At 40.3% G+C, this 20,853-nt stretch overlaps 1 protein-coding gene across 1 annotated transcript; it reads right to left on the minus strand.

The window, feature by feature from the left end:
* Positions 1-11,183: 11,183 nt before the first annotated feature.
* LOC144824616 (gamma-crystallin M2-like) lies at positions 11,184-18,345 on the minus strand. Its single transcript, XM_078683670.1, has 3 exons — positions 18,319-18,345; positions 12,956-13,198; positions 11,184-11,519 (listed from the first exon to the last, which is right to left on the minus strand). The coding sequence occupies exons 1-3, from the start codon at positions 18,325-18,327 to the stop codon at positions 11,244-11,246; spliced, it is 528 nt and encodes a 175-aa protein (XP_078539796.1). The 5' UTR covers positions 18,328-18,345; the 3' UTR covers positions 11,184-11,243.
* Between the last annotated feature and the right edge of the window lie 2,508 nt (positions 18,346-20,853).

A 20,853-nucleotide genomic window follows, 5' to 3' on the forward strand; every position in this document is an offset into this window, starting at 1 on the left:
GAACAAATTAAAAAATTCGCACTGTAGTCGCACAATAAATATACCGTAAAAAAATAAATAGCATATATCACTCATTTTTTAGAATCACCGGACACCCCAGCCACCAAGCCTCAAATATAACGTAAAAGACCGTAGGTAGAGCCCCAAATCCACCACGGTACCAGCCGGCTCCCTGCATCATTCGGGAGCCGGAATTGCTTTTGGTCAGAGAAACTACCTTACATACTGCTCTCCCAGACGAAAAACAATCTGCTTTCCTACTTCAAAGAGAACTCTCGCCCAACCATAGCAAACAGAAGACTCCCACGAATAGGCACCCTATAACACTTCAAGAGCCGACCCTCGGAGACGGTGCTCCCCAGGGCCATCAAAGGCTCAACAAAGGCCATCAAAGATTTTGAACTTGGACATCTTTGTAAATCCCCCTAAACAGTCCTACGGGATCAGGAAGTCCTATCGCAAATAGCAAACTTTTCCGATCAAACTACACACTCAATCTACACACATATACAAATAAATAAAAAATCACATTTATTCCCACATTATATTCAAAACGAAACACACATTTATATTGCTTGAACTTTTGCACCCTTTCCAACTGACACATTTTTCAACCCTTCCTCCATTCCACAATCTGCCAGTTACCATAGAAACACTTCAGGGAACACCTAACTCAGCACACAGGTGAAAAGTTCATCATACATTGTTGCAAATTAAAACAGCAAGTATGCTTCACTTGAGCATATACCAGCTTATTTTATGTAACGTTCCTTGCTAACACTTATTCTTAACCAATAAAAATCAGCCTTTTAAAACACAGAAACATTCATTGTAGCTTAGTACAGAATGTTCTCGAACAACTAATCAATCCTTTTCTTTTTTCAAAACTGCATGTTGTCCACCATTTTAGAAAAAATCTCACTTTTCAAACTGCCACTTCATTTACAGAGACCTTCAGAGTGCATCCATACCTCTCTTCAAGATGCTAACAGTGTGGATTGTGGGACACAGCTATATTTTCTGGAGTCAAAGGTACACAGAACGGAAAGGAATTCACAAAGACCTACGTTTACCAAATGTAGACATTAAATGGATTGGACAGAGAGGGTTAAAGTGGCACCAATTGATTCCATTGGTGAAATCCTTTTTGCATCTCCAACACCCTGACCTCATAATTGTGCACTGTGGTGGCAATGACCTAGGCACTTTGACAGGGGTAGGTCTGGAAATGCTTATGAAGGACACCTTTGCACAATTGATGACACTGTTTCCCAAAACTGCCTTTGTATATTCTAATATGTGCCAAAGGCAGAAATGGAACTGGTCCAACCACTATTGGCAACAGATTGAGAAAGCTAGGAAACATGTGAATAAATCTGTTTCTGCCTTTCTCCGAGACTATCGAATGGGGTCTATTTACAACAACAATCTGCGTTACAATTTGCATGACATCTATAGGACATTTTACAGATGAGGGGAACAGAGTCTTCCTCATAAACTTAAGACTCTGCATCAGTACTTACTTGTAGGTACTAAAATCTCTCAATAAACACAAGGGCTCTTTTTAGAGCCACACAACACATAAACAAATACACTTCATAAATATCTAAAATAAGTTTTATTTTTCTTGCTTAGGTACGCTTACAGGACGACTTCCAATATTCCAACTGTACGTCGTTCATACATGCTTGGTACGCGTACGATTAATCTACCATGAAGAAAAATAGCCTTTATCACTAATTTTCTTTAATTCCCAAGGACCCCATCCCCCGGGGCTCAAATCTAACATTGCAAACTGTGGGAACAGCCGCAAGGCCTCCACGATTCCAGCCGGTTCCCCACTTCTTGCGGGAGCCGGCATTGCTATTCCTCACAGAGAGCAGCTTACATGCTTTCATTTTAATTTCAAACATGATTTCAACAGTTTGTTATACATTTTATAAAATAATATAGTACTGCACGCTAAAGCAGAAAAGTCAGCACAATTATGATAGAAGAGAAAATAGAAAAATATATATATACTTCTACACTCAACAAACTCGTAACCAGAGTACACAGTTTAATTTAAAAAACACCCTACCACAACTAGTTTTTCAAACGCATTGTACAATAAAATGCGTCACAAAATAGGTTACATAGATGGTGACTCTATAACGTCACATAGAAAAAAGAAGGCCACTCTTACGCTACCAGGAAAACACAACAAAAGTACAAGGCCCAAACTTCCATTGAAGTGATTTCTTAGTTGCAGGTCTAGTTGTCAGATCGACACACACACTCCTTCATGGCTGGTATACACCCACACCACACTCATTCAGCGCATCTGTCACTACACACATGACCCTCTCTATAAAAAAGACGGAGCGCACGTGTTGTACGCCATTTGAGAGTTGTTCCAAAAGCACCGAACAAAGGGCCCAGCCCCACATGAGTGACCTCTTTGGTCACTGAGTTAGTGGTGCCCGAAGCACTGAGCGGGTGAAGAACTTGCGATGATGATGATGGGAGCACGAGTATGTCGTGAGCCATAGAGGTATCAAGACTCGGCAACGCGTATGAGACTTCTTTGTTGAAGATCGTGACTACATCATGAAGAAACTCGTTTCCACAAAAGGTGAGCAGTGACACTTCAATACGCATCAGAAGGAGTCAAAGGGTTGTAGCTGACTACATACAAAAATGCGACTTAATATTTTAGACGAACGCAATCCTACATAATGTATTAATTTACATATTTAAGTTTTTTTTCCCAATAGCAGTAACATTTTTATAATCACTGAAATGTCCGTAATAAATTCACAATACAAACAGACATATTATCAAGGACCGGTGTTCGAATTTTCACCGTTTTATTGGCAGGAAACTGCAGATAAAGCGACGATAATGGGCTTGATAATATGCCCTTGTGAATTCCCATAGCACCCCAGGTTCTTGTGTTAACCTGGGCTGCTATAGGAATTCACAAGGGCACACTACCAAGCCCATTATTGCCGCTTTATCGGCAGTTTCCTGCTGATAAAAGTGGCGATAACATCCGCGGCCGGTATTGGGAGTACCGGCTGGGCGGTGATGTGGGGAGGGGGAGGGGCAGGGTGGAGGGTAGTAATGTATGAAATACGGACTTTAAGAGGTAAGTAAACATAAAAATAAATAAAACAAATTTCGTTGCTTGCACTGCATCGCATTTGGTGATGCAGTGCGCGCAACGAAATTAGTTTTATTTATTATTATGCTTACTTACCTGTTAAAGTCCGTATTCCATACATTACTAACCCCCACCCTGCCCCCCCCCTCCCCACGTCACCACCAGGCCGGTACTCCCACTACCGGCCGCGGCTGGAGCTGCAACAGTCTAACTACGGAATATTAAGAACCCACATTAAAATTCACTTTTGACAGTAGTTACGCAACTCAGTTTACAATGACTAATCAAAATATCCTTTTGTTTCCTTCACCAAACATCCTTCAGAAGCAACCACGGCCTATCGAGCAACAGCAATGGAAGTGTCTTCAACGTATTGAATAGACTTTGACGTGTAGAAGCAGAGTTAAAGTCGAGTGGTGAACTCCGGTGGCCGCACTGTTTATACAAGGTAAGCACAGCAGCCTCCATATACAATGCCTTCATAGCAATACATTAGAAATAAATCGGCATATTTACAATGCCGTTATGCTACTTTTGCGTCAGTAACGCTGTAGGCACTTCCATATAGACACCACTTGAACGCGGCACTATAACAAGGGAAATGTTACAGGTACACTGCACTCGTAAAATTATAGTGTTACCTTTATTTGTGAAAGGAGAGAGGGCCATATTATCAAGCCTTGGCAACAAAATTATCGCCAATTTATCGGCAGGAAAGTGCCGCTAAAGTGGCTATAATTGGTTTGATAATATGCTCTAGGGAATTTCAATTAAAGCTCATGTTAGATGTGAAGGACATCTTGTTGTTTTCTCTCTCTGTCTCTCTCTCACTCTCTATGACATCATTTCTCTTTCTCTCTTAAACTTATAGACACTGCTGTCTGCTGGGACGTGTAGAAGAATTGTTCAAAACAAGTTGTGAATTCAACTGCTTGAAGTGTTTGGCCGCAAGGTTTATACAACGGTAAGCACAGAGGCCTAGATCTACAAAGCCTTCATAGCAATGCATTAGAAATAAGTCGGCATAACGGGCGTCAGTAACGCAATAGACACTTCCATATTGACACCACTTGAACGCGGCAATATAACAGAACTGAAATGTACGAGGCACACTGCACACGTAAAACTGTAGAGTTACCAAAACTTGTAATGCTTCAGCTCATTTACTCACATCTACATAATTCTAAACTCTAATTTTCTTTTTTGTTTGGCAGATTACCAATCGGACAGCTTTTGGAGTCCATTTAACAATTTGTTTATAATATTGTTTGTTGTTAAAGTTATTTTTCTAGTTGCTTCTAATATAGGCATATTTGAGTTTTGTTTACATTTATTGATTTAATAAAAGTTAATAAAAAAACTACATACTTCTTTTATTTTGTGGGGGAGGGGTATGACGGTCCACAATAAAAATAATGTTGAAATACTATAGTAAGATATTCAAGACTAGGATTGAAAACTACTGAGTTCTAACTAACAGATATAATAAAAATAACAGTGAAAAACTACTAAAATGGCGGTGGACGGAGTACGTAATCAACGTTTGTCCCCTCGGCACTACCTTTCAAATAAATATAGAAAAAATAGGATTATTAATATATTACAAAAGTACAGCAGCGGATGACACACACGACCCGGGAAAAGAAAGCGACAAATTTACTACCTGAAATATAGAGAGGTTTGCTTGTTGAACTTGAAGAAAAAAACGTGGGCTTCGAAATGAGGCTGCGCATGCGTAGAGAGTACAACTGCTACACAAAAAAAAGGAAAGTTTTACCTACTATCATAGAAATGAGGGAGCATATTATCAACAAAAGGCGATACATTATCGCTGCTTTTATTGACAGGAAACTGCCGATAAAGCGGCGATAAATGGCTTGATAATAGGCCCTTGTAAATTCCCAAATAGAATGTTGTGGATTTCCTATGGAAACTAGGTTCTAACTATAACTACCTACTGGCGACCGCCAGTAGGTAATACATATATATATATATATATATATATATATATATATATATATATATATATATATATATATATATATATATATTCACTGAAATAAACATAGGTTTTAGGGAAAATCCCCCATTATAGTTAGTACAGCTAACTATAATTTGCGGGACCGCAAAGCACTGTTGATGACGTCACACATTACATTACTCATGACATGGTCAGTGACATCACTGATGACATCTCAAATGACATCACTGATGAAAACTACAAATCCCAGCATCCTTAGAGAGAAAAACTGCAGTATGCTGTCATAAAGAGGAAAAACAACCAATCATGAAAAGTCGGTCTTATAAATATCTTGACTGGGAGCAACAAGTCCTATTTCCTTGCTGCTCGAAGTCAAGATAAGTATATTTACATATTTATCTTTAAAAGGTGTATATTATGCAGTTTAAGTGGTAAATAATGTTGTTTCCTGATTTTTATCGTTATACATTATCTTCTGGTGTTTATTTAGTGTCACGTGGTTTCGGGTAACTTTCTTTGTCTCAATGTCTTTTCGGGTTTGCGATGACCAATGGCCTACGCTGCCTCTGAAGTTATCAGCGCTGTCCGTTACCTCAGCCTTTGATGATATGCTACTCAGCATCTTTCCGACATTGCCTTTCGTGCTGTAAATCGCAGGCAACGTTGCATCCGCTTTTCCATATTTTTCCGGCCCTGAAGCTTCTATCTTGGACTACGCGTCCTTCTGCCTCTTCCTGCTGCTTTACATCAATGACCTACCTCCTCTCTCTCTGTTTGACACACCTACGGACCCGCCTCTAGTCACGCCCATAGTTAAAGTATTTCTGCAGCCGCTTTGTGGCTCATTCTTAGTTTCCTCTCAGTTTCTCTTTGCGGAATGCTGAAAGTGACAGTTAACCGGATTTTGTATAGATATCAGTGATCTATTGTTTAACATGGAAATGTATTCTGAGGATAAGGAGGCTCACATAATTTTAACTTATTTATAAAAGATTCCGTACAACATGCCATTTCCAGTTCGATGTCTTATATTTCTAAAACTTTGGAAGCCTGTATGAAAATAATTTTGGCCAATGATTATGATGATATTAGTGCCAAGAAAGCTAAAAAACATTTTTCTGAGTTTACAGTTATGGCTAAAGACTCTCCTATTATTCAACCTCTTTCTGAGGAAAATCATACTTCAAAGAAGTTCAAAATGCCCAATAAGGTTGCTAAATTACGAGATACAAATGATGGCATGGGTGACACAGATGATGATATGGATAAGGATAATCCAGACATAATGATCTGGTCTGGACCTGGGGAGAAGAACCCAAAATTTCTCTTAAAAAATTGTGAGAGTCATCAAAATCTGATAATACTTCTAATTTAATATTAGATTTTTCTGGTCGACCGATGTTTGATCCTCCACTTATCTGTCGTCTTCATTTCAAATGTCCTATTCCTTCCCTGCCTAATAGTATTGCAGTTACTCCCACCATTGATCCAAATATGCTTTTGTTTTTCACTAAGTTTGGAAAGGATCCTAAAAAGGAGGTGGACAGAACCTGGACCAATTGCCTGGACAGAACCTGGACCAATTGCCCGGACAGATTGGTAGCTCTCACTGATCCCTTTACCAGAGTTTTAGATTTGGCAGAAAAATCTAGGATTGAAGGCACCAAAGTGGATCGGATAACTCAGACTAACTGGGACCAGAGAGCAATATGTCTCTTAGGTATTGTCAAGTCAGCCATGTCCCAAGAAAGACGCAAGAGCCTACATCTGAAAGTCGACCCCAAAATAATTAATTTGACATCGAAGGAAGCGGTCAAGAGGCTTATGATTTGCTCTTTGGCGATTCATAAATCAAGGAACTCGGCAAATATGTTGCAACTTTTAATTCTCTAGACAAAGCTCAATCTTCTTTACAAAGAATTTTTAGTCACAAGGTTTTTGGCAGGGCCGGCAAAGGCAGGAGACGCTTTTCAAGAGGTGCATTTAATCAAACCAGAGGCTCCTTCAGCTGGCAGAAAAACTACATACCCCAATTTTATCTACTGAAGAACAGGGGTTTCAGACAACATTGTTTCAGAAACAGAGGATATCAGAACTCAGGTAAGTGTCCTTGTTTCTGGCCATCATCCAGTAAGCAGTCAATTGAGTTTTTTCCTGCCTGGATCCGGTTAACCTCAGGTCCATGGGTTTTTCAAATGGAACAAGGTGATTGTATAGAGGTTTTTACAACTCCAGTTCAGGAGAAGGTTCCTTTTCCCCTGTCTTTTTCAAAGCATTTAGAACCCTTGTTTTCTCAAGAGATCAAATCCCTTCTTCACAAACAAGCAATAGAGATTTCTCATCTTAATCCTTCAGATAAATCTAGGATCTTTAAACAATTAGGTTGTTTGTCATTATTTCAAGATGGAGACAATCACCCATCTCAGAGATTCTTTGTTGTTAAAAATCGGATGGTTTGCCTGGATCTCCAGGATCTGTATCTCTCAATTCCGATTCACCAGTCATTCAGGAAGTTCCTTCAGTTCCAATGGAAAAACTTTGTTTATCAGTACAAAAGGCCCTCTTTCTGACTTTCTTCAGCCCCTCACATGAGAGATCAGGGCGTCAGATTAATACTTTATCTGGACGACTTTCTTCTCCTACATCAGGACAGAGATTTGCTGATAACACATCTAACACATTTCAAATCTATTCTTCAGAGTCTAGGGCCCTGATGTAGGTAAATTAGATTTACCGATTCATAAATACCGAATTTTACCGATTCGGTATTCATGAATCGGTAAATCTAATGTAGGTAATTATTCTGTAAAAAATACCGAATCGGTAGGATTCGTTATTTACCGATTCTGTAATTACCGAATCGGTATTTGTCATTGATTCCTATGGGCCTTGAAGCCCATAGGATTCAATGGAAAATACCGATTCGGTAATTACAGAATCAGTAAAATTACCGATTTGCCAAGGGGGACAGGGTGTCACTTTGACACCCTGTTGCACCCCTGTTTCTGTCTTGTGTGTAATGTGACACACATACATGCCCTTGGGGCATGTATGTGTGCCACAGGGCCCAGGTGTACATGTACATGTACACTAGAATTCGTTATTTACCATGCAATAGTATTACATGGTAAATAACGAATCGGTAATGGCCTGTGGCACTGTTTTCAGTGCCACCTACATCTGTATTCACTGATTCAGTAAATTTACCGATTCGGTATTTTACAGAATCTGTAAATTTACCGAATCGGTAAATATACAGATTCTGTATATTTTAAGGCCCCTACATCTCCATTAGCAAATACCGGTCGGTAACGGCCGAAATCGGCCGTTACCACCCGGTATTTGCCGACCTACATCTGGCCCTGGATTTTCTCATCAACAAAGACAAGTCTGTATTTCAACCGACTCGTCAGTTCGAATGTTTAGGTTTCATAGTAGATTAAGCCAAGACAATTTTTCATCTTCCAACAGACAAGATTTCTCGCATCAAAAATGAGTTAAGTCAGGTGTTGGGTCAGCACAATCTGACTCTCAGGCTATTAGCTTGTACAGAAGGCCTTTTGGCATCCTCAATCCAAAGCATTTTTCCAGGTCCCCTACATTTTCCGGCATTGCAAAGACTAAAGATTCACCATCTTTGGAAGGTTCTCAGTATGGAGATATCATTCCTTTACATCAGGAGTCTTGTTCAGAACTCCAATTGCGGTTAGATCATCTAGAAGCATGGAACGGAAGAGCAATCTTCTCTACATTACCAGATTTAATATTACAATCGGATGCAAATCGGATTGGTTGGGGTACAAGATATGATTGGTTCTCGACTGGTGGCGCATGGTCAAAAAGGAGTCATCACTGCACATCAAATGATTAGAGATGCTTGCAGGTTCCTTTGCGATTCAAACCTTTTCAAGAAACAAGATAAGTTATTCCATTCTTCTTTGAATGGACAACCTAATGGCCATTCAGTAGATAAATCATCTGGGAGGTTCAACATCAAAACCTCTGGCCAATCCAGCCAAGAACTTTTGGGAGTTTTGCCTAGAGGGAAAGATTTGAGTTCAAGCATAGTATCTCCCAGAGAATCTGAATACTGTAGTGGACTAGTGTTCCAGAGATTTAAAGATTCAAATGACTGGCGTCTTCACCCATCAGTATTCAGGGACATTTTTTCCAAATTCTGTCCCTTGTTACTAGACCTTTTCACTTCCGCTTGAATACCCAAATTTAATTCTATTAACGTTGGAGACCAGATCCTCAGGCTTTAGCAACAGATGCATTTCTTGAGAACTGGTCCAGTCAGGTGAATTATTTTTTTGCCTCCCTTCATTATGATATCTCAAATGCTTGCACATTGTCAAAAAAAGAAAGTGTTACTGATTACTCCATTCTGGCAGGGTCAACCGTGGTTCCTTAACATATTGGAGTTATTTATAGATCAACCAACTCTTCTCCTATTATTTCCAATGTTACTTCAGAATCCTCAAGCTTCACTCCACAATCTAATTCTCAATCGGTCCCTCACTCTAGTGGCATGGTTGGCTGTGTGTCTTCCTTGAGAACCCCAGGAATTTTGTCAGAACTGCTCAACTCATTCCGCAATCTTGGGGCCCAGGGACAACCAAAGCATACAAATGAGCGTTGGGAGTTAGGAATTGCTGGTGCATGGGCAGGGGTGCAGATCCCTGTACAGCAGATTTAACATGGATAATTATTTTTGTAGGTTCTCTTGCTTCCCAAGGGAAAGCTTATAGAATGATTAACACATAAAGATCGGCAATATCGGCTGAACACATTCGAGTGGATGGAAGACCTCATTTAATAAAATACAATTCAATTTGGGATGTAAATGTAATTTTAATTTTTTTTCTTAATAAACCTTATAATTATTTCTTACCTCTCACACTTTTATCTGCAAAGTTGAGTGTTCTTTTATGTTTGGTTTCTTTAAAACGCCTTACTGATATCAAAGCTCTAGATTTTTTTTCTGTGCAATATACCCCTTTGGATGTTTTTTTCCAGATTTGTAGACTGTGTTTTATACTTTTTTTTAGAATACCACAAAATTGTGTGTAGGAAGTTGTTTAAGGGAATATATTTTAAAAAACATGGATTTGGGGAAGCCGTCCGACCCCCAGCTTCTTATTTCTTTTAGAGCTCCTTATAATCCGGTTTCATCTCCCACTCTAACCCATTGGGTCAAATGGATTATGAGTTTGGCTGGCACTGATATTTCAGTTTTGAAGCCCATTCTACCTGAGGTGTTGTCCTGTGCCTGAGGTGCTGGAGCGGATTTGGATGACGTCCTCAAATCTGCTGCTTGGAGTAATGTTTCTACTTTTAGAACTTTTTATTGCAAACCTGTTTCTCATGTTGCTAATACAATTGTTACATTGCTTTGAATTAGCATAATAGGAGCCTATGGGTCTTGTAATAAAATAAAGATTTTCTTAACTTTAGTGAAAGATAGTCTTTAGTTTATTAAAGACAGGGAGGCGGGTATTATCTCTCATGAATATGCTTCTAACCCTCTCTTTGTTTTTTCTATTGCATCAGTCGCAACTTAAGAAGCAATCGCAACTTTATGTTCTCGGTTCTCACCAACAGTTTCCAATCTGTTCTGCAAGGAAAGACATGGATTTTCGAGATGACTTCAGTATTCAATACCCACTTTTTCAGTGTGTTATGAACTATTTTGTGAACGCTTTTGCACTGATTTTGGCTCTTTCTATTGGCTTGATTACAGTTCCCATGTTTCAATTTTCTTAACTGCCATTGCAAGAAAAGAGGATGTAATGCTCCCAGTCAATATATTTATAGGAAAGCCTTTTCATGATTGGTTGTTTTGCTCTTTATGACAGCATACAGTAAGCTGCTGTTAAAATAAAGGTAAGAAAAAATAGCATACTTCCCTCCTTGTCTTCAATAAAATCAAGATTTTCTTTCACTAAAGCTAAGAAAATCTCCATTATAACTTACAGTATCTATAAAGACAGCATGGTAGTTTCAATTTACTAATATACATCAGTTTAATGTTAATAACGAGACAAAGCGATGGAATATTATTGTGACATAATGTATTGTTTAATTTTATACACTGGCCTTCACATACTAAGTAACTCAATAATGATCCCTGACTCTCCTGAAAGAACCAACCCTGGGGCTCATAGCTCCCCAGTCGCTGTATCTCCTGTACTCGCCGGGTCTCAGGTAGTACTGACGTCCTCTGTAGTTGGACTCTTCATAGAAGACCCAGTGCCCGTCCTGTACATTACAGGAGTAAATGTCATTGTAGCGGAACTGCTCATGAACTTGGGGACAGTCTTCAGAGAATTCCATCATTTGGCCACCGAAGTTCTCTCGTTCATAAACCCTGATCCTGTAAGATCCACGGTGCTGGATAAGAAACAAGAAAAGAAAACGGATGATTGGAATAACCTTTGTTAAAGCATCCACAGGTTACATAATAGAACCCAGCTATACATTCTCATGAAATGCTAATACATCCCCAGTACGAAGGTAATAACTATTTCTGTTTTTCTAATCACGAGCAGGTTATACTTTACTTTGCAAACAACAACGTGTGTCTTAATCACAAAGGTAAGCAAAATATAAATCATTCATGTGCTAAAATAAACTATTGTGAACACGAATATTGCAAAATGTCAGCATTATGATGTTTTAGTAGACTAATATTATGCTTAACCAAACTAATATTATAGAATTATAATACTATAGTAAAATTATAGCTTTTAGTAAAAGACATTTAGAAATCCCTATGGAAAGTATTCAGAAAATTCGAAAGACTGGTGGCTCATGTTTTCCCTGGACTACCAGTTTGCTAATACTTGGTTTTAAAAAAAGATGAGATAATATATAAAGACTGTGGGGCATATTATCAAGGGATTTATCTCCGCTTTTTTGGCTTTAAAAGCCAAGAAAGCGGAGATAAAATTATCTCCCTATTACCTAGCTGTCGCTAACACCAGTTAGCGACAGCTAGTAGGAGACAGCGACCATCTTGGGCCCCGCTTTGCATGTCAGAGATATTTATCACTAATGACATGCAAAGTGGGCGTGCCAAGATGTTAGCGACTGGAAACAGTCGCTAACATCGCTATCTCCTATTACCAACTTTTGTAGATATTCGCGCTAAGCGCGAATATCTCCAAAAGCTAACACATGCCCTGAGCAGTTCTTAGCCATGTTATCCAATGGGCTAAGAGCATCAGCTCGGTAATGCATGAATATCACTGACTTTACAGCGATATTCATGCATTTCGGCCGATTTTTATCGCTTAGGAGATAAACCTTGATAATAGCAAGGTTCCTAAGCGATAAAAATTGCAGCAACACGGCGATAAAATTAATGCAGCTAAGCCAACAAAGCGATAATTATCGCTAGTTGTTGGTAATATGCCCCTAGATTCTCTGAATCTTCTACAGAATGCACATGGCCCTCTGTTTTTGAACACAAATCTTATTTAAGCACAAAACGTGCGCATTCAGTATGGGAAAACTGTTTCTTACGTTCTTCGATAGTACAGTCCTCACCCCATCCTTGCAGGGACTTTTTTGGCAAAGAAAATTCAGTTCTAGGGACAAGATTCCCACCACACAAGTTGACATTACATCCCATTTGATGACTGCCATGCTTTTCCTGTAGAGCTCCTTACAATTTGAAAGAGGTAGCAGAGCAAACTGGCATCAATAGAGCTATGCGGCTTTGCCTTGTCCTTTAACCAGTGACATTAGTTTAGACTGCATCTCTTGTGAACCGAGGATCCGAGTTTCTGACTTAGCTTAAAAGTAAAACTATAGACACCACTTACTTGAGGGGTCAAGCGGCATGACCGGATGGAATCATTGTAACCCATCCACTGCTGGAAGTCAGGGTACTCGCCCCTTTTCAGGTAGTACTGATGTCCTCTAAAATTGGGGTGTTCATAGAGTATCCAGTTGCCACTCTCCACCCGGATGGAGTTACAGCGACTAAAGAAAGGAGTGAGATCAGGACACTCAGAGCTGCACTCGTGGGATCGGCCTTGGAAATTCCTGTCCTCGTAGAAGATGATCTATTATGGATGAAAATAAGACAGTTTAATTATAAGGAATAAGAATGACAGAGTGTAATATGACTCATGGTTCGGTGATGAATTTTAAATGTGTTAGTTATCTAGTTTCTATTAAATGCAGAGAATTTATTAAACTAGTAAAGATCCCCTTACAACTAATTTCGAACTGTTTCTCATTAGCAGTAGATTTTTGCGAAGTACTCTTTCATAGGGCACAGAGTATGGTGTCACACCGCTCCAGAAATAGTGGGCAGTATTTTCATTGTATAGAGCAAGGAGACTGCTTAAAATGATTACCTTAAAGTAATTTTAGCAGAAGCTACAAACAGAGCCTGCTTAAAAAAACGGCTAAATGGGACATCCATCAAAAAAGTGTAAGGTCAGTCAGTCATCTTCTGGCTTCCCACCTCATGTAGATCTTGGGGAAGACAAAGATCTCAATGGAAGAGCAGCTATTGGCTCCACCATTGAGAATGCCTATAGGATGAACAGAACTTTTGGTGGTGACTGACACCAATCTGTCAATTTCTGTTGATTGGTTTTGATTCAATAATATTGTTTCTTACAGGTCTCAAAATCCGCCATATACATTTTTTTAATCTTGTGTCCTGTAGGAACTAAAGATTAACGAACATAAATCCAACATCGGAAATCAGGAATTAAAATCAAGTGTGGCTAAGTATATCTCAGAGCAAGCAATATGACTGCACAAGCAAGTTTTCAGGTTTGTGAACAAATAACTTTAATGTGACGAGGCAATTTACCTAATTGAGGATGTATCGATGGTTTATTATACCTTAAGTCTGAAGTATTAGATTCTTATTTTTGCAAAAATTTTCCTTTCAGATTTTCTATGTGTTTCTGGTGAATGTAGTGGTATTTTCTGAAACACGAAGAAGTTCTAAATACTACAAAATGGTGAAAGATGTCATTTAAATATGAATCAAGCTGTGAATTAATGAAATATCAATTATATTTTATAAAACGTGATAAAATTAAAATGAAGGCATAAATGTGATTGGTCACAGAATGTTATATGGATCTGTTGTATGTAAACAAATAAGGTCACATCAACCATGCATTTTTGATACATAAATTTCAATTCACTCTGTGCAAGAAAACATCTTGGATGTATGACATAAATGCCATTGAACACTTGCTGTCCAAAAACCACTGTTATTAACATCCAGGGTGGAAAGAATTTCTCACCCACTGAGAACTAAGGGGCCCATTATGATGTCAGGCGGATTGCCTTCGCCAGGCTGGCGCTAGCCACCGCCGGCCTGGTGGAGGCAATCCACCTGACATCCACACTCGTTTTCCCCCGCCATATTAGTATGGCGGGGGGGACCTCGGCGGACGGACAGACCATCCGCCGCTTTTCCGCCCCGGTCGCCTTGCGGCCGGGGCGGATAAGGAATAATATGGTGGCGGTGTCTATCAGACACCGCTAGCCTTATTATGATGGGCATTTTTCAATGCCTTTCCGTGGCGGCAATGCCACCATGGAAAGGCATGTGGACAATCCCTCAGGGGGCCCGTTGCGGGGACCCAGGGACTCGGGGGGCGGTGGGGGGTGCACATGGGGGGTACCTATGGAACCCCCCCAACAGTTCCATGCACAGCATAGCAGGCACCGCGCGCTGCCTGCCATGCTGTGCATGGAAGTGCACAGCATGCTTTCCTGCCATTGTGATGGTAGGAATGCGGGATGCGCTCGCCACTGTAACGGGCGCATCCTAATGCTGGTGATGGGACCCCCGCCCTTACGGCAGCCGGTCCCTATTACCACGAGGATGGCGGGCGGGCAAAGTCCGCCCGCCATCCTAATGACCCCCTTAATCTTCACCAAGTTGTGGACATTTAGGGCCAAATGTACTAAGAAACCGTTTTCTGATTCCCTAATTGCGAATCCTTGCGATTTGCACTTACGAAATTGCAAAACAGCATGTACGAAAACGAGTTGAACACTTTCTGCTACTAAATAGTGGGTCACAAATTACCTAAATCATGAATAATAATGAGGTAGGTCACAATTTGAGACCCATTAGGAATCGCAAAAATCACAGGAATGTTGGCCTGCTGAGGTCAGCAGACCACCATGTCTGTAATTGCGATTATGATTGCTTTTAAATAAAGCATTTTTTTCTTTTTGTAAAGCAGCCCATTTTCCTTAAAGGGAAATGTGATGTGTTACAAAAAGAAAAATGAAACGTTTTCTATTCACAAAGGGCAAGGGGTCTCTTGGGGATGCCTTCCCATTTGCAAAGGGTTACCACCATCTTGAAGTTGGTAGTAACTGCAAATGTTATGATCACATTCCCGGTCGCAAACCATTTCTACATATCAGTGCTATTCAGTATTAGGAAGGGAAGCCGTAAAAACACCCCTTCCTAATATTGAATCGCAAAAGCAAAATGCGATTCAGTAACAAATTACTGATTCGCACTTTGCCTTTTGTACATGCCAAAAAGCATTTTACCAGCTGCAAGGAGCCGGATGGGCCGTTTGTGAGCAGTAGAACGCTTCATACATCTGGCCCTTTGTATGTTATTTCTGCAGATGCACTCTAGCTTTGTGTGTGAAGCTTCACAAGTAACATGATAGGTCCCCTATAGTGGATTGTCAAGGTGGACAATCAGTTACGCTGTTTTCCTCTCACTAAAATCTTCCTGTCATGTATGCGGGAGCCTTTTGGGGATAAAATGCTGTCATATCTACCACAAGATAGATTTTAAAGTCAAAATACACAGGAATTGTTTCAGGACTGGTGATCCATTTGAGGCCTAGCAGTGCCTTATTCATGAGAGAATATGAGTCATGGCAGAAAGTTATTTCCAGAAGCCCATGGCCAGTGCTTGTGGTGTGTCGAGTACCAAGGCTGCATGGTTTTTAATCCACCCTAAACCTGTTAAATCAACCATCAGTCACTGCTTGCCTACTTACCTCACTCTTAATTTTTGTTCACCAAAGCTTTCTCCCTTTGTCACTGTTTTTCCATCTCTCTTCCTCCTTCCCTTGTTTTGTGTTTTACTCTCTTAATCTGCCTCACTGCCTGCTGAAGAAAAATAAGGGCTGTTCCCCAAAATTAACTGCTAGTGGGTCCCACCTGCAACCACTGGGCCGAATTAAGCACTGAGATCTAGTTACAATATGTTTTAATATAATATTGTATGAAATAGTACATTACAGCATACGGCACCAAGGGTTACACAAGCTTCCAGTCTACACCATGGATGTAGCTTCCATTGGTGGAGCAGTAGGGGAGTATCTTGGTCAGTAAGATTCAGTGGAGGGGGTGAGCTTCAGATTTCCCAACACTCATGCTGGCATATAATGTTAAAATACATTATAAATCAAACAAACCAATGATAGGGACTTGAGTGGCAGTGGAAAGGGTGAGGATTGCAGATTGGTAGGTGTACTAAGTGAGAAAAACTCGACATTTTGTAACATGACCAACATTTTGAGGGACTTTCAAAACAGAGATGAGCTAGAGCTGTGTGTTATTGTCAGTGTGTGCATGCAAAAATCCTCGGTGAAATCTGACAGGCGTCTCACCATACCCACCGACTGAAAGCACCTGTACCAAGCTATTCATCAGAAAATACAATTACGAGGGGGAATGTAACACCCCAAACACTCCCCATGAAGCTACACCTCTGTGGAGCAGACGCACTAACTTCAGGGTCTAGATGTCAGAGGGGCCCCCTAAACCATGACTAATGCTGTATTTCACAGTTCAGAGAGCAGCCAGAGGAGGCATTTCCCTCCTTGTTCTAGGGCGTGCGACAGCAGGCTACACTCCTAGACTACAGGCTTCAATATTCTGAGGTTGTGCCACAATGACGCAGTGTCCGTCAGACTGAGGCTACTCTTGGGGACTGTAGCCCCTTCGAGCCCTCACAGAAAAAGTAAAGGCTGGCAATAAGGCACGGTTCCGCCCTCTCATTGGCTGCCTCTGTTTAAAAGAGGCCCACCAATTTATAAATTATTACATTTTTGGAAAATAAAAATAGGATTGTGCAAAATTATTATATCACCTGCAAACAGTGCCTTGAGACCCTCTAGGGTGAATAGTGCGCTTTAAAATTCCCTGATTGATTGACATTCACGAAGGGGAGGCATTTTGCAACTTCATGAATTTGCAGAGTTTCTCCATTTGCAAGACTGTGCCTCTTGATGATATTTCCATCAAAACATATTTTTGCTGGAGATTATAATATTTTTAAGAGATAATACTCTGTCTCTGTTACATTGTATGGCCAGGGTCAGACAACAGCAGAAAATAGGCCCGGACATAAAAATAAATGTGGCCCCCATTAGCGAATCAGATAGCTAAAAAAGTAACCCACACTTACAAATATGGCGGTTTTGAACTTTTTGTACAGATGCTGTATAGGTGTTTTGCAAGACACATTGTTTAGGTGTTTTTGTACGGTATGGAGACTGCACACATTTGTGCATGCTGCAGGCAAGGTTTGTGGCAGTATCCGGTGAATCAACAGTACAAACTGGACACAAGACCATAAAGCAGGTCCACAAAAAACAGCCAAAAACAGGCCCACGTACCGGGTCTATCAGTGAGCACTGCCTGATAGCCCTATAGGCGAGTCCCACAATGTGTATGTTTTTTTTTCTCCAAAAGTATTTTATGGTATTTTCACATTCTCTGTTTTTTAAAACACTACACCAGCCTCATGAAGTTTGTGTTGTTATAAAAAAAATACCTCCTTTGGGAGTTAGAAATGAGGCTGTAGATAACAAACGAGGCTGATCACGTTTATGAACCGTGCACCTCTACAGTACACTACTACTTGGGTGATTAAAGGGTAGAGGCAACCCACCACTCCTGTATAATGTACTGCCTTGATGTTGGTATGTCATGACCAAAATCATTCTGTATTGTGAACAAAAAAAGTAACGTCGAAGAGGGAAGCGCGCTACGCTGGTGTAGGTAAACAGGTGAACCACATTCACATATATTGCCACTGACCATGCTGTGTTAAACTGGAAATCCAGAAATAAAGTAACTTTTCGCATCTAATTAATGTAATGTATGTGCTTTATGTATGCGTATACCCTATGCAATGCTTCCATATAGGCCCTCTTTTACTTACCTTCCCCATGTTGGCTGCTGGATGGTTGTGAGACCTCGGTGCTGTGGGTGGGCACACAGCATCCCTTATATACATCTTCACCTGCCACTATCTGCATGAGCACAATTCAATGAATGCGTGCAGCTGTTTCTGTCCAGTGAGACAAAACACGCAGAGCGCCCTTTCACTGCCTTTACATTAGAGGTGATGCCGCTGCTCGCATTTTGCTGAGCAGGGACAGCGACAAATTGTTCATTTGTCAAAGGCAGCATTTTTAGTTCAGAAAACGGGCCAATAAAAGGAACAATCTTTCTGGCCGTGTAGCCGGGCCTTTTTTTCCTATCTTTGTCTGCGTTTCAAGTTGCGCTCACTAAACATGTCCGGTGTGGTCTGGCATCTAAAAACGGAAAAAGTAGCGGAAAGAACTTGTCTCATGGGGTATCAGCGCCATGAATGTGATTTCTGTTGTAGATGCATTGAATAATTGAAATTACAACGGGCTGAGTTATGATCATCTATGTCTTTTGTTGTTGCATTACATGTTAGGACAGTTTTTAGGACATATCAAGTCCAGCACAGAGGAGAGAAACAGAAGATTCATTTTGCTCTAAGTTCCGACAGGGCCGCGTGCACTGTCTTTTCCTATAAAAATCCCCAAATTACAAGATGGGCGTATTGAAATTTCTCCATGGTTTCATACGTTGATTTGACTTCACCCGAATACAAGTATCGCCCAATGCGGAGATTTCAAACAGCAAATCTGCTTGCGAAATCTCTGCATGTGCAGAAAAACCCAAAGTACCGGCTTGTAATTCCACATGCATAAAGAGAAAAAGAGAACTGACTAGTTTACTGATCACCACTTCCACATAAAGAATTCAGATGAAACAAGTGCTTCGGCTCAGAGCAGGTGCTAATCTTCTCTCAACCCCCCAAAATCAAGCAATTTCTGAAATCTCATTTCATAAAATCAACAATGATGGCTGACACAACAGCAAAGTACAACATTACATATACCTTCCCAAAAAGTTAAAATGAAAAATAAAAGTATAACTAGGCACAACAACGCATCAGAGAAGAAGAAGACACAAGTGATTGCAATTACCCACAGACAGAACCCTATTAAGTAATCAAAATGTATAGTTTCTCCTTTTACATGAAGTCTGGGAATGGATCGAACAGGCACTCCTCATTTCTATTGCTTACACGTGTTCCGGCTACTGCTGTTACAACAGGCTCTTATCCTGGAGCAAGAGGAGGAAGCAGCAGAACTCCAAAGGGTGAGGCCAGCCTATCAACGCTGCAGATAGGACTGGGTTTCCAGGACTTGTTTTGCCCCCCTGAACATGACACCTGATAATATTTGAAAAACCCACAGGCTGGACATCCAGTACCTCCTTAGTTCCAATGGTTTGCTCTATAGCAGTGGCTCTTGGTCCAGGGACACCTGGTGGTCCGCAAAGCATACCCAGAGGTCCGCGATTGCTTAGAAAATTAAATAATATTATCAAATTAATATAGTTTACATAATTGAAGAAGTAAGATTTGCAGTTGAACATGTTAACACATTCTGTAATGGTGAAGGAATTTGAAACTGAAGACTAAAAATTAAGTTAGTATCCTCAGCTTGAATTGTGCATTACACAGAATTTAGTATGGATAACGGGAGGCCTCAACTGAATTTAGAAAAGGTCTGACTTTCCTATTATAATTAAAATTTTGATAATTTTTTTATATTTGGTTGTGTTTTAAATAAAATATTTCATCATTTGTATAATTGTTTGATGAATGCGTGCTTCTGTATTTTTATATTTTATTTTACAGTTCAAGTCATCGAAAATGCACAGGCCAGTGTCCTCTTCTTCCACTAATAACTCAGTGGGGTCCTTGGATTCCAATAATGATTCATTGGAGGTCCCTGGGTTTCAGTATTGTGTAGTAGTAGTGTGGTTTAAGTGGGGGTCAACAGAAGGCTACTGCTCTAGAGAACAACATCACCATCAGGACAACAGTTCCCCTCTCACAAATCTATTGTAATCATTAAATATTTTTGTCAGAGGGGGAACCAAGGACCAAGACATCAGAACCCAGGAGGGAATACATACCCAATTTGTCAGGCAAAAACACAATTTAGAAATCCACTTGGACTGCAACCCATACACAGCCCACTGAACAACACTGCACAGAAAGTGTTTGATGGTACCGAACAGTCACACTCGAGCTATGCTAATTTTAGCTAAAGCAGTAAAAAGCAAGCCTGGGCTCTCTATCACAGCTGGAAAATAAGCAGTGACACGATGAAGGCCACTTCCATGCACTGTTCTTGATGTCGCCTTCGACTGAGGCTGGGTGGTGCTGCAAACTGACGTGACCTCTGGCTTGATAGTCCTAGCACAAAGTCCCTCTCTGACTATGGTTCAATACCTCTGGTTTTATTTTATCTGATTACTGATTTTTATATTATATTATGTAAACAAATGTAGCACATGTAGACACTGAAGTATATAAAAGATTAAACAATCATGGTGATAAAATTGTCATCTTGATTACCATATT

This window comes from Lissotriton helveticus, chromosome 3_1, assembly GCF_964261635.1.
Source record: "Lissotriton helveticus chromosome 3_1, aLisHel1.1, whole genome shotgun sequence".
Classification (NCBI taxonomy): Eukaryota; Metazoa; Chordata; class Amphibia; order Caudata; family Salamandridae; genus Lissotriton; species Lissotriton helveticus.